Source organism: Stigmatopora argus, chromosome 6 (assembly GCF_051989625.1).
Source record: "Stigmatopora argus isolate UIUO_Sarg chromosome 6, RoL_Sarg_1.0, whole genome shotgun sequence".
NCBI classification, from domain to species: domain Eukaryota; kingdom Metazoa; phylum Chordata; class Actinopteri; order Syngnathiformes; family Syngnathidae; genus Stigmatopora; species Stigmatopora argus.
The window spans coordinates 15,544,986-15,559,325 of NC_135392.1; the positions used below are offsets into that span (position 1 = coordinate 15,544,986).

General features: G+C 42.2%; 1 protein-coding gene across 5 annotated transcripts in view; it reads right to left on the reverse strand.

The window, feature by feature from the left end:
• The window catches only part of bsnb (bassoon (presynaptic cytomatrix protein) b), a 64,132-nt gene that overhangs the window by 11,372 nt on the left and 38,420 nt on the right, over positions 1-14,340 (reverse strand). The window contains exons 4-7 of one of the 5 annotated variants that reach the window (XM_077602412.1): positions 12,138-12,314; positions 3,468-9,656; positions 3,048-3,071; positions 196-2,284 (exon numbers count right to left, since the gene is read on the reverse strand). In XM_077602412.1, coding sequence (XP_077458538.1) covers positions 196-2,284; positions 3,048-3,071; positions 3,468-9,656; positions 12,138-12,314 — 8,479 coding nt within the window. Of the gene's footprint in view, positions 1-195; positions 2,285-3,047; positions 3,072-3,467; positions 9,657-11,564; positions 12,315-14,340 lie in introns of all 5 variants that reach the window. The other 4 variants (XM_077602409.1, XM_077602408.1, XM_077602411.1 and 1 more) reach the window with 4 other exon arrangements.

A 14,340-nucleotide genomic window follows, 5' to 3' on the forward strand; every position in this document is an offset into this window, starting at 1 on the left:
CATGCAGAAAAAAACACGTGTAAAATAACTTATTTTCAGAGGAAACATTCCAGAGATCAGAGAGCACAAAAAGGTCAACAACAGATATGGGCTTCTTTTCAACATTTTTCATTTGCCATGCAGTCTCTTTTTAAAATCTAAAATGTGGAATAAGCAAGCATGAGAGCACAAATTAAAATATTCAGAACCAGTTACCTTCACTGTCAGAAACAGCACAGTTCATGTCATCTACAAGGTAAGGGTCATCTGGTTTATACACATGACTCCTGGGAAGGTCTTTCTTATGGTGGTCCTGCACATCTGGAAGCGAATGACTGGACCCGTACTGGTTTCTCACATCATGGGCATTGGGAACAGCAGAGCTCCGTCCAATGCCTACAGGTTTACCGACAGGACTTATTGGGCTCTCTTCCTCTGAATTCTGATTGCGTATGGGTGGCCTACCGCTGCGGCTGCTTCTCTGAGAACGCTCCATGGCATCCCTCTCATAGGATTTGCTTCTGTGACCTGAAGTATCTCGGGATGATATCTTATCCATGCCGTATCCCGTAGACCTAGACCTACCAGAACTGTACATGTGATCTTCTTCCTCAAGACCTTCGCGACTGGCCCCATAATATTTCTGCTGGTCATATGCATTCCTCTTCATACTGTATGCTAATTCGTCATGCTTCTTAGTCCTGGACACCACAGTACAACTACCTCCTGTCGAGGTTGTCATAGTGTAGGATGCCAGGTCTGCCTCCACATCTCGAGCTTCTTCAATAGGAGAAAATTTTGATATTTTCTGTTCCATTCCCTGTTTTCGGTGCTTGCTACGCTTGGAAGAGACTACTGCTGGGGCCAGATTTTTGGGTGACACTTTGTGGCTACCGGAGTTGCTCCGAGATGAGTGTTTGTAGTCATCATAATAATAAGTTCCTCCGCTAACTGTGGTGCTAGTGCGACTGTCTACTGTGCTCTGGTAAGCCATTGTTCCAGTGGGTCTTCCATAAGCATCCACTGGCTCAGCTTCAGGTCTGCCGTAGGGGCTGCCACGTCCAGGGCCATTCTCACTGCGATATCGCCCACCTACGGGTGGACCTAGGGCATCAGTGGATGGGCCAGTGTTGTCTTTTGTCAGCTCGCTGATGTCATCTATCATTACATAATTCCGTGGGATGTTCTGTTCTAAGTTAGAGGTGTAATGTTCATCTGAAACATAAGCAGATGTTGGGCTCTCACCAGAGTGAATATGGCCAGGCTCGGAGTGGTGATATTGGCCATAAGCATTAGTGTAGGCAGAACCATATGCTATTTCAGGAGCTGATGTGGCCACTGAGACTGCTGGGTTGCTAATGACCTCATAGTTTGTGGGAAGTTTCTGCTCAAGGTCAGCCAAAGAGGTTTGCCTTGGCCTTTGGTGTACTGTGAGGATATCAGCCTGGGTTGGGTAAGACAGCCCAGGTTGGTAGGAGCTATGGCTGGGATAAGGAAGGGTTTGGCCAGGCACAGGCTGATTCGGGGGATGGAAGCCCTGGGGACCATGCTGGTGCATGCCAAGGTCTGTTTGGTAAGAAGTTTGGCTATACATACGGGAGGAATAGTTTCCTTGGTTTTGGTAGCCAGGGCCTGGAGGGGGGTGGGGCTGGAATGTGCCTGGCTGGGGAGCAGAGGAAGATGGGTACTGAGGAGGTTGGAAACCAATTTGATGGTAAGAGGAGCCCGGCTGTTGTGATGATGGTTGATTTTGAGGGTAGGGGTAAGACATATAGGAGGAGGAGGTCGAATATTGGGATGTTGCATTCAGATCATTAGCAAAGGGACTCATTGGTGCAGTGCTGGGCCTTGTGAGCAAACCGTTGGCATCAAAGGTTGCTGTTGTAGTTCCCATCCTGAGGTTGTTCAGCTCGCTGTCTGACATGTAGTCCCGAGCATCCCCCATGCAACGCAAGTAAGCTACTTCTCTTCTCTCCCGTTCCTTAACCATGGTCTCCTTCCGCTGAGTTATGCCCAGTTCCAAGTAACGTAGTTTGGCGTCGATTTCTTTCTCTTCTTCCTCTAGCTCGGCTTGCTGCTTCCGTAGCTTTGACGACTCTTGTTCCACAGCCTTCAATTCACTCAGCAAACCTGCCTTGGTGACTCCTGGTGCAGGTCTAGGCAAAACCCTCTGGGGCATGCCAGGAGAACTATAGATTTGTGCTGGAGTAACTATGGGGACCGGAGACTCTTCGGGAGGGGGGCTGGGAAGAGTCCTCTTTACCTTCCTCATCGCAGCATTCTGCTGCTGCAGGGTGGCCATCTGCTAAAAGAGGCAAAAACACATCAGCAGAATGAGCTATAAACAGAATGTGTTTATGTAGATTAGGCTCATTAATGTGCATCCGTGTGCATGAAGGGTTTGCATACTTTTATTTAAGAACTGTAAAGATTTTTTAAAAATAGTCAAATTTAAGTGCTTAATTTGAATTGACCTACATGCAGAACAGGAGCGTCATCTACACCTAAATTTTAATGAACACACATTCTCTTACAATTTTGTGTCATTGTTATATTATGTGGCTGTCAAAGAGAGAATGGATGTAGGCACTTTAGGTTATCACAGTCAAATTGGCTGATCTATCGAGAATCGCTATCACACTGTGTAATGTTATACAGTAACATTTTAAGTAAAAAATGTTGATTAATTTCAGGCATAAATTCATTCATAAATCTGAGGAAACAAAATTCCAATTTGTTAATTTACAACTTTCTCCAGTTTTCTAAATGTTCAGATAGTTAGAAAATTGCAAACAAATTATAAATTAACCTTTTTCATGGCAGCATGCAGTAAATCAAGGAGAGCATCATAAAAATAATAAAAATCAATAAAAAGTAAAATTATGCCTGTCTATTACTTACAATTTAGTTGAAATGGGTCAATCCATGATGATGATTGATGATTACCAAGTGGTATTATAAATAACATTCATATTTTTCTGTTATAATTATTGTGTATGATTAATGATCTTAATTTCCTTCAAAAGGCTGATTGAACAATAAGAAAGGTAAGCATAACAATGATGTACCCATATGCTGTCTTCCTGGCAACTCTTAAGCATTAGATAGTCAGGGAGCATGAGAGAGGGAGAGAAAGAGAGAAATGAGCAAAAATGGGTGGAGACTCCATGGAAGGAAAAGTATAGAAAAAGCTGAAGGGAAAAGTACTTCTGGCATGGTGAACCTATTCATTCAACATTCTCTTCATTTGACAACATTCTCGCCGCAGTCAGATCTTGAGTAGCTATTACCACACGGCACGTAGTTTAATAATTTATTAGTATTTATTTATTTCAGTTTTGACTATTTTTATTTTATTTACTCTTTACGATGCTCAGACTACGAGGGTCCAATTTAAGTTCAATGCAAGTTATTCAATTATTTTTCATGTAGGGATGCGTTGGGTCATTCCCATGATACTAAAATAACAATCAAAAAGTCTTCCATACCTGACTGTTAGACACAGGTTGCTGATGATATGGCGAAAACCTGTTCTTCGCAGGATCTTCTGATGTGGGGCTGAGAGGCTTTGGATCAGACATGGAGCGTTGCACACTTTTTATTGGTCTTGGTAGAGACTGTTGGCGTTGTGGTGATTCAGCAGTGAAAGCCTTTTGCTGGGGTGTGACATGGGCTTTGTTTAGCTTCTCTTGCGAAGCAAATGTTGTCTCCAGCATGCGATGAGGAGACAATGGAGACACTGGGGAGTATAGAACCTGAGGAGATTTGGGGGGCTGGCGAGGGCATTCATTTGGTTGTGGCTGATAACCGATTTCCAAAGGATCGGGTTTCCTTCTCTCAAACTTAGCAACAACGCCTTGTTGTCTTGGGGAGTTTGTTTCACATGTATTTGCACTAACTATGTGCATACTTGTAGAATATGGACTAATTGTTGTAGGGACACTGAGTTGAGGAGCAACCACACCTTGAGAGTGTGACTCTGGTTCAGTCTGACAAGCCAGACTTTCGCCCTTGTGCGTCCTCTCGGGAGCTGCTATGTAATGTAACAGGTCAACCTTTGAGCTTTCTACCATAGTGATATGAATAGCTGGCGAAACCCTACTAAGTTGATCAGGTTCCGTCTGGCATGAGGAGTCATTTGAAGTTTGAATAGCTATGCTTGCAGATACTGATCTCGATGAGCCATCTGCTTTACTCTCACTACTGGATTCTGAGTGCTTTGAAATACGTGAGCGACGGCGCCTCACTGGCTGCTGGTCCCAGTCTCCCTGGTCCTCTTCATCAGTCTGAACACTGCAATCTGCAATACGTCTTGTTCTTCTGCGGCGGTTTATGAAACGTTCCTCTCCATCTTCGTCATCTGTTTGTATACAACTGTCTGCAATCTTCTTCACAGAATCATCTTCTGTGCTGTCTCTAAGACGTGGCATAGAATTTTGCTTCTTCATAATCTTCGAATCAGCTTGTTTTTCAGTGCTTCTTAAAGACATTTCTGACACAGAACTATGAATAGGTCTGGCAGAAACCACAGCTTGGACCACTTGTCCATCTTGCCAAAATTGAACGGTTTGCCCGTCTTGTTGAATAACCCTTCCGCTCTGGTCGCAAATAAGGAAGCCTTGAGGTGCTGCTCCGCTAACCACCACCCCTTGTATGGACCCCTGGGCAGATGTTGCTGCAGCGGCTGCCGATGCCGCGGCTGCTTCTGCTGCTACAGCAGCTGCTGCTGCCTCTACTGCTGCTGTCTTTTGCCTTTTCTGCTCCTCCAGCTGCAGTTGGAGTTGCTGCTGCAGGGACTGAATTTGTTCAAGCTGCATTCTCTGTTGGGCCAGTTGCTCTCTTTGCATTATAAGCTGCGTCTCCCGCTCTGCTTGCTGTTGTTGTATGACCTGTTGCTTGATGGTGTGTAATTCTTGAATTTCACGCTGAACAATTAGTTGTTCTTTTTCTCTGTGTCGCTGAAGCTCCATACGATCTCGCTCAAGCTCTTCATGAAGGCGCAGCTGCCTCATTTTTTCCAATTCAACACGCTCTCGCTCTAGTTGCAGCATGTGTTCTTGTTGCTGACTCAGCCTCTCATCTTCCTTATCTCTTTGTGCATCACCAGCAGGAGATGTTTTTGAGGTTGAGCCGGTAATGTCAGTTGTGATGTTACCATGAGTCAAAACAGCATGTTGGGGTTGATTGATAGATTGAGCTTGAAGATGGGTTTGGGTCAATGATAAGGGTTCTGTTTGAGCGGGTAGCTGCTGTGGCTGCATCTGTGTTGGCTTTGCACTTGGAAGCTGTCCTTGACTTTGAGATATACACATCTGTGAAGTGTGTTGTGTCTGATTCGTCTGTTGAACTGAAGTGGTTTGTATACAAGCTCCTAATGTGTTTTGCGGTGAGGCAACTTGGGGTGGTGGAATGATTGGAGCTGCAGTTGGAGGCTTTCCAAGATACATGGGAGTTTCATCTCGTGAGGTGCTTAGAGTAGACATACTGCCAGAGGTGGTGGTTGTATATTGGCTTAGAGAAGGATGTGGATATGTTCCTTGTGTAGTCAGTGGTGTTTTGGGATTAACTTGAGGCAACCTGGTAATACTAACTAATGGTACAGCCGTTACACCTGTTGGGTATGGCCTGTAAATGCCTCTAGGCATGGGGTGGAGAACAGGGCCTGGCTGGGTAGTAATTGGCAATGTAGAGGCTATTGGGGCGTTAATGGTGGAATAAATCATGCCATCACCTCCTCTCAAAGCAGCGGGATACAGGGCACGTATGCTTGCCTGCCTTGCGTTTATTAAGTTTGTTAGGGTTTGACCATTTGGCAAAGCTCTTCCATCTGGGCCGTACATCAAGCTTGCCCTTATTGATGCAAGACTTTGCTGGAGATTTAACCGGCCTAAATGCACACCTCTACCTACTCCATAAGGCATTAGTTCAGGATTATGTCCAAACCGTGTTGCAAAATGATCCACTGTGTTAAGAGCAGAACACATCTGACTAATTTCCCTTGCAGTGGTTGCACTCATTTGAGCTAGATTGGAGTCTTGTTGTCCTGTTAACTCTTTCGACCCATAGCCATACTCAGAATTAATATTTGAAAGTGAGCCATAACGGCGCATGGGTAATGTTGGACCTGCAATTTCTCCTTGGTGACGCAAGTCAGTGTATGATCCGTACTGAGCTCCCATTCCCAGGTATCCGCTATCATAAGTCTGATTCATATTGGTAAGATCGACTGCCATACCACCCTTAAGATTCATCTGGCAGTGACTACCCTCAGTCATTGTGGGCAGATTAGTATCAGACATGGAGGGTTGTATTTTTCCAGATGGAGTTATTGGTTTTTGGTATGGTTTATTTTCTTCTTTAACACCTTGCGTTGCCTGAAATTGTTGCTGTTGATTGATATTATAATGCACATGATGAGGAGGAGGTGGTTCTTTGGATGTCTCTGTGATTGCTTTTTTATCAGGTGATAGTGCTGTGGGTTTCTGAGTGAATGACCCTGCACAAGAACCTGCAAATGGCAAATTATATACGACATCACAACAAGCAACTTGGTTTTCTGGTTTGATCTGTCCAGTTAAATCCAATACTTGAGGGGTTGGAGGAGAATCATCTTTCTTTAACAACTGAGTCACTGCTCCTGCCTGTGACGTTTTATTCTCATCAAGTTGAACCATCATAATATGCGGCTTTCCTGTGGATAGGTTCATTACTGTTGGCTTATTTTGTAGCTCTAGGGCGACCCCGCCATAGATTTCATGAGGAGCATTACATACAGGCTGGGTAGCTAATGGAGCAACTCTAGCAGTAACTACAGGCTGTGAACTGGTTGTCTGATTCACTATGAGATCCTTTTTAATCACAAGGGGAGTGTGATTTGCTAAGTTGAAACGAGCAAAAGAAGATTGTTGCTGATGTTGCTGAAGCTGCTGCTCAAGAAGCTGTTGCTGTTGCAGGAGCTTTTGTTGTTGTATTTGCAGTTGCTGCTGTTGAATGCCTAGGTTCTCAAGGCAGGCATCAATTTTGGGAATGAAAGGGTCTGAGACTGGTGTTTTACTCTGGGATAAACACACCGCTGATCCCACCCCCTGCCCCAAATCTACACGGTTTTGCAAAGGATCACCATAGACAACAGTCTGTTTGGGTTGAGACAAGAACACAGAACCTGCAACAGTTACACTTACTGTTGTTGATGCAGGTATATGCCGTTGCTCTTGTGCATTCAGGTTCATGATAAGAGGTTGCACGGCTGTGTGCCGAACAGATTGCTGTTCTGCTCCAATAGAATATCTCCGTGAGTCGGAAGCTAGGGATGTTAGATCCATCCCTTGCTCTGTCATTATAATTGGGGCAGATCTCATTGGGGCTCTAAGATCAACAATAGTAGTTGGATGGGTTTGGCTCTGACCCATACCCAAAGTGCCTGGAACATGTGAAGTTTTAGATTGAGATATGTTTTCCATAGAAGGTGAACATTGACTCTGTGTGCTACTAGCAACATTTGTTTTTTCAACATTCATCGGTGAACAATGCCTTTGGGATGAAAGATGCATTTGTGGTGAAGGTGGTGAACTTGCGGCTGAATGTTGGGAGCTATAAAGGGTTTTATAGCTAACCTGTGTAGGTGATGATAATGGGGAAGTGGAGGAATTTACAGTAATAGGCTTGGCAGAATTAGGTGCTGTAGATCCAAGTGTTATTACCATTACTGGTGAATCTTGAGAGGACTGTTGTCGTACAAGACGTGGTGAATTAGATCTTGGAGCTCCATGGGACGTTGACGATGGCCCACCAGGCAATGTTGGCAACTGCCTACCACCACTTCCTGTAGGGCGCACAAGAGGTGTGTGAGTTGGGCTTTGAACAGGAGAAGTGGTGGGCGAGGATTGTGGGCTGGGCCCTTTGAAAAGGGAGAAAACTTTGGAGGTTAGCGATGATGATGATGATGCAGAGTCTGTTGATGCCTGTGCTGGCCGTTGTGTGCCTACTCCAGCTGCATTTCGAGTTGTAGAAGTGTGACTGCCTTGAATTTTGGTTGTGGTGACTCCACCCACAACACCTTCAATTTTGGCACTCTGTGACACCAACCTATTTTGAGTTTCTTTTGATAGATGCCCAGCATGAATTCCTGATATGCGTGGTTCATTTCCTGTTGCAGGGAAGGACATGGGTGCAGTAATCTGGGTTGGACTAGATCCTGGAGTTAAGGCAGAAGCAGTTTCAAGGTTTGCATTTTCAGTTAAAGAATGCTTTTGCTGCACATTTTTTCCTTGTTTCTGAAGGAATTGAGCTTTTCTCATCATTTCCTCATAGACTTCCTCTGCACTCTTTAGTGTTTTATCAGTAGAAGACATATATGATGTCTTTTCTGTTGGAGAGTATAGTGATGTAAATGTTGGAAGATTAAATTCATTTCCAGATTTGTACAGTTTTCCAGCTATAATCTCAAAACCTTCTGCTTCAGAGTCCATTGAGGGTGAATATTCAGAACATGATGACCTGTGGAGCTCTTCCATCTCAGCAGCCTGTCTCAGTTCCTCAGTTGGTGATGCATCCTCAATGGGAGACAGATTACTGGGGGGTGTTTTCGATCTTTCCCGGCGTCTCTGTGCTCGTAGTTCCTCTTTATCCCTTTTTGTTTTTCTAGCAGTACTTCGAATCCTCTGTTGCTCAAGATCTCTCATTTGTTCCTGTTCTCTTAAGAGCTCTTCTTCCTCTCTGAGTTCATCCTCCTCAGAGGAATCCTCAATGGTGGGTAGCAATGGCCCATGTGAGCGATGTCTGGCTTTTCTCTGCTGTTTTGCTTCCTCTAGTCTTGCTCGACTAGGGCTGCTGTCGCTGTCATCCTCCATGGATGATACCGACGTGGGGGATGTTCCTGAAGTGTAGCTGGGAGTGGTAGCAGGTAAAGTGGATGAATATTCTCCTTTGGATCTCTCTTCTGGAGAACCTGTTAGACTTTCCATCTCTAGTTCTGGTTCTCTTAAGTCATGCTCAGTACTGAGTTCCATGTCTCTGTTGTAACTGTTAGTATTATTTAACTCAATTGTCTTAAAGCGGCGAAGTCCCCCAGCCATCGCAACATCTTCCTCTTCTTCTGCCTTATACAATCCTTCTGAGTCTTTGGCTGCATCCTCGAAACTACTAGAATGGTGAGGGAGTCGTCTTCTCTCTTTGTTTAGATCACCACTAGTTTTATTTCCTTTTTTAGCCTTCTGGTCTTCATACCCCTCTAACTCATCTTCATCGGCACTCATCTCCATAATTTGTCTCCTCATAAACTCTTCTTCTGTTACATCTTTATGTGCTTTCTTTTGTCTTACGGGCAATGGCGAGAGACCGCTCTCACTGCTGTCTTCCACATAATCATGACGGAGCTTACAGCTGAGCTCATCATCTGATTCATCTCTTGCTGCATCATCATCCGGACTAATGTCACATCCCTGTCTAACAGACAGCGAATAAGGCCGATGTTTCTGGTCCGATGAAGCTTTTGACTCCAATAGTGGCTTCATTGATGTCTCTAACTTGGTTATTTCAGAAGAAATTGGTACACCCCGCTCATTGAGCTTGACTGCCTCTTCATGAATCTTACCAATAATCTCCCCTTGATAGCTAGAGATCCCATCTGAGGAGTATCCAGTGTCACTTAAACTCTGTGTACTTGATTTGATGTAATCCTAAAAGGGAACAAAAACAAGAGTCAAAACCAATGAAGTATATTTTCTTCTATAAAATAATTGCAATTTCCATTGCACCCTCCTCAAAGTCCAGAGCATTAAATCTTTGAGCATTTCTCAAGAACAATGCACTATAACAAACACAGAGCGTGTCTCTAATATGAATATATTAGAGTATTTTACAGTACATGAAAAAGGACAACCATAATCATATGGTTAGAATTTAAGATCAAATCAACCAAAATACTACATCACATTTTACATGACAGTTGTCATCAGGATTGCTGACTAATTATTAGAGGAAGAATCAGTTTGGTAATAGAATGTAATTTCCAATGGAATAAAGGCAATAATTTTGGTTGATTTTTTTCCACTTCAATGTTGCATACAGATGTGGGAATCATTCAAAAACACAGCTCATATTTCAGACTACTAAACAAAAATCAGCAGACAAATGGCATTCCTCCACATGCTTGATTGTGCATTCTCGAATCCATTCTTCGACATGTTGAAGAATAGTGGCCATGCTTAGAATGCTTAAAATATCACCATGGTTTTCACAAACTTTTAGCAAAACTCTTTAGAAAATAAAATAACAAATTCCAGTAAAAATAAAATAGGCATGGAACTAAAATCATGATTGAATTTTCAAAAAACATAAAGTTCATGTTAATATTGATGAGTTTGAATGTGATATGGTGATGATGATAGAGGAAATAAAAACTGATAATTGATCCTTAAATAAACACACAAAAAATACAAACATATTAGTGATTACTATTATAGAGCTAAAAATTTAAGAGGAACTGAAACAAAAAAAATAAATTATAAATCGGGATGTCCCGGGTCAGAAATCGGCCCGAAATTTGTCGGCTTCTTTAAAATCACATGAGGTTGGGGCTGTGGCTTTGTTGGGAATTAACTAATCACATCGAAATTCAGGTTCATTGAAATCACTATAATAAGTATTTTCTCCACTATAAGGCACATCTTCAATGAATGACCTATTTTAAAATTTGTTTCATATATAAGGTGCACCGAATTATAAGACGCAATAGAGTAGTGGTGGTGGTAATGGTAGTAGTGGTACTAGTAATAGTAGTAGTAGGGGATAATGTTATACATCCACTAGATGGAGTTGTAGTAGTAGTAATAGTGGGTGGATTGTGTTAAACCTTTACATGGAGCTGTGCTAGAGGGAATTTCATACAATTCATTCATTCATTTTCTTAACCGCTTATCCTCACAATGCTCACGGGGATGCTGGAGCCTAGCTAACTACAGGCACCAGGCGGGTGACACCCAACTTTGAGAAAACTGTCTTTTAGTTGCACCTTATAGTCCAGAATATACAGTATGTTACATGCTTTTTATGGCACTTTTTTTTAGATATTATACAGCTCAAGCCATGTCCACAACGTTCGCATTGTTCCAATGACTCATTTAAGAGTTTAAATGGGGATATGTTAAAATAGTTATCAAACCAAGCCTGAATATTTTGATCATTTTTCAAGTGTTACATTTGGCAGAAATACAACACTCATCTCCAAAAGCTTACCAGGCCTATAGTGAAGTATGGCGGTGGTAGCATCATGCTTCATGGATGTTTTTGTTTAGCTACAGTTCGGGCCTTTGCATTAAGGGGTTTGTGTTTTAAAGACCCTTAAAATGTACAACACATTTAAAAATGGCTGTATAGATATCGACTGTAGATTAGATTGGGTAAGAGAAGGTACGTAAGTAATTAATTATTCATTCACAAATGATGAGGATGATTGGTGATAACATCAATAACAGTGAGTATGAGTTGAGGATGAAAATTGACTTAAAATAACAAGCAAAACAAAAAAAATATTCTAAATGATGAATTGAAGGAGTGAAGAGAAGGCGAGGATTCGAGCAGCTCACGTCTCGATGTCTTGACTTCTGCTGATCTTCTGCTGTCTTCGTTTCTTTTGGTGAAATGACAGCCTCTGACAAGGCTTTCTTTGGTGAGGCCTTGACATCCTCCTTTACAGATTTCGGAGGGACCTTGGTCTTTTCCTGGCTTGCCGTCTGTTTGCGTACCTGAGGTGTAGCTGTGGGTTTAACCTGCGTAGGGGGTGTTTTTGATGACATTGGCGAGGCCTTGGAATTGGGTGCTGCTCTAGGGATGGAAGCAACCTTGGCACTAGATAATGCACGATTAACCTGAGCAGTGGACTGAGCAGATCCCTTTGCCAGAGATTGCCCTTTCGCCTGGCTCTGTACTCTTGTTTGGTTACCAGACTGAGCTGGACCCTTATTTTGTGCAGGGCCTTTAGATTGAAATTGTCCTTTACTCTGGGCAGGGGGTTGTCCTGGACCCTTGTTTTGAGATACTGATAGCTTGGCTGGAGCAACAGACTGATTAGAACCCTTGGTACGAGGGGAAGCCTGCCGTATCCCCTTGGTTTGGGGGGACTGCTCAGATTGTTTCATAGGAGAAGGAGGGCCACTTACTTGGGGACCAAGTGGTTTCTGTTGCTGCTGAGGACCTGTGGGCCTTGGCCCTGAAAGTGGAACAGCGTCCTTCTGCTGAGGTGGTTGCTGACTGGATGCTGCAGGACCTGGAATGTCTCCCAGACTTCCTGACAGAGCCCTCTGTGTCTGGCAGTTCAAACAGAGCCATTCTTGTTTCTAAAACACAAAAGACAACAGCAACAATGACTACAGTCAGAAATGTGAATATTCATTTTATAGTGTGTATTTCAATGCTCAGCTGGAAAGCTTTTTCCTGGATTTAAACTGTCCAAGCGTGGTGTTTGATCTGGTTGAAATGTTAGACTAATTTGACAGTATTAGGCACCTTCAAACATGATACACAGAGGAAGAATGCTGTATTAATACAAATTCAAATATCTGTCATGATAGACTGGCCATTAGAACCTTAACAATGTGTGTATAGCATCTGCTGTCGAAGACTGCACATTTTCAAGTTATTTGCAGTGGGCATTATATGCCTTTGTGAATATGAATACTGGCACAGCTCATTGGCTGGAAGAAAAAAAACAGCCAATGATGGCAAATTGAACATATACACAGATTGAATATCAAGTCAATGCAGCAGATCGATGAGGCAGCTCAATGAAATGGGATAGTTATATTACAGGTTATGAAAAATGAAATGAGAGGCGGCAGCACCATGTTTGTAACCCTGCTCTCTGTTTCTAAAATAATCATGTTAGCCTGAGGTTCTGAAGAGGCAGTCTGTCAAGACTTGCATAACAACACAAACCAAAGTACTGTAGCACATGAAAACATATTGAGGGTTTATGACTCTTAAAACAGACTACTTTCTAAGCACACATTTAGCCTTGTATGTCCTCAATGTAACAAAATATAGTATTCGGTTACAATAACTACAAAGACTGAGTGTTGGTTAGGAGGTTATGAAGAAACATGGACTCAAGGAAAAGGTACTTAACAAAACAGAAGAAGTCAAACCTTCAAATGCGAACGACACTAAAGTTATACTTGTTGCAAGTAATTTATTCTGCAGAAAGTATCTGGAGTAAATTCCTTTGAAATAATAATATTATAACTTATATAAGATAATAATAAAAGTATAACTTCTGTCTTGTTTACTTGGCTTGAAATGATGATCTACCTTTTAGATTCATATCATGTTTAATAAACCCTAACCCAAACATGGTCCTGGGTTCAAATCCAGGTCGGTCCACCGGTGTTGAGTTTTATCCACCGACCTAGGATCAAACCCTCGATCCCAGAACCGTGAGGCCGATGCACTATCCAATCGGCCGCCAGGCCGCCGATGATGAAAAGTAACTGGCAGGCTAAACAGATAGACTTGCTTTGCTTTCTTCTCTAGTGCTCCACTGTGCAGCTATATATAAACAGGTACACTTTCAGAACTAACCATCTGTGCTGGTGCTTTCACACTTAAAAGACATTCTGTGTAGAAATTCTGGTTGAGCCAGTTCTGCTATGTGACCCATATTATATATATATATATATATATATATATATATATCTATATATATATATATATATATACACACACACATACATACATATATACATTTTATTTTAGATCAACATAAAATAACATTATTTATTTAGCAACCTCTAAACTACAAAAATGATTTTTATAGTGTAAAAAAAAACATTATTAAACTTTAAGACATATTAAATTTGTTATTTATTGGAACAGGGCAGCTGCAACATAACTATACTAACATAAGTCGATGTACATTAATAAAACAAAAGATTTCAAACAATAAAATGTAGCATAATTATTACCCCTATGCTTCTCACAGGGTGCTAAATTACATAATGGTGATGACTATGCAATTCCTGCTACTGAACTGACGTGCGGATACGTAATGCATTTGTGCACCTCGTTACAAGGGGGCCCTCTGGTAGTATACATATGTATGCAAAGACAGCACACCAGCGTATGTGAAAACTCAGGGCTGTAGTATCTCAATAGAATTCACTTGGAGCTGGGATCAATCTGGGCAAATTGAATCAATTTCTCTGACCTTATCCTCGTGGTAACCTGTTATGCTCAGTATATCCTTACTTTTACAATAAAAAGGCAGCTTTTCTACGGGAAAACAACATTTTGTGGCCTCAGGAAAAAGATTTGCCTGCAGAAAGAAAGTGATACAATGTTTATTTCTGTTTTTTTATTTTTTTATAA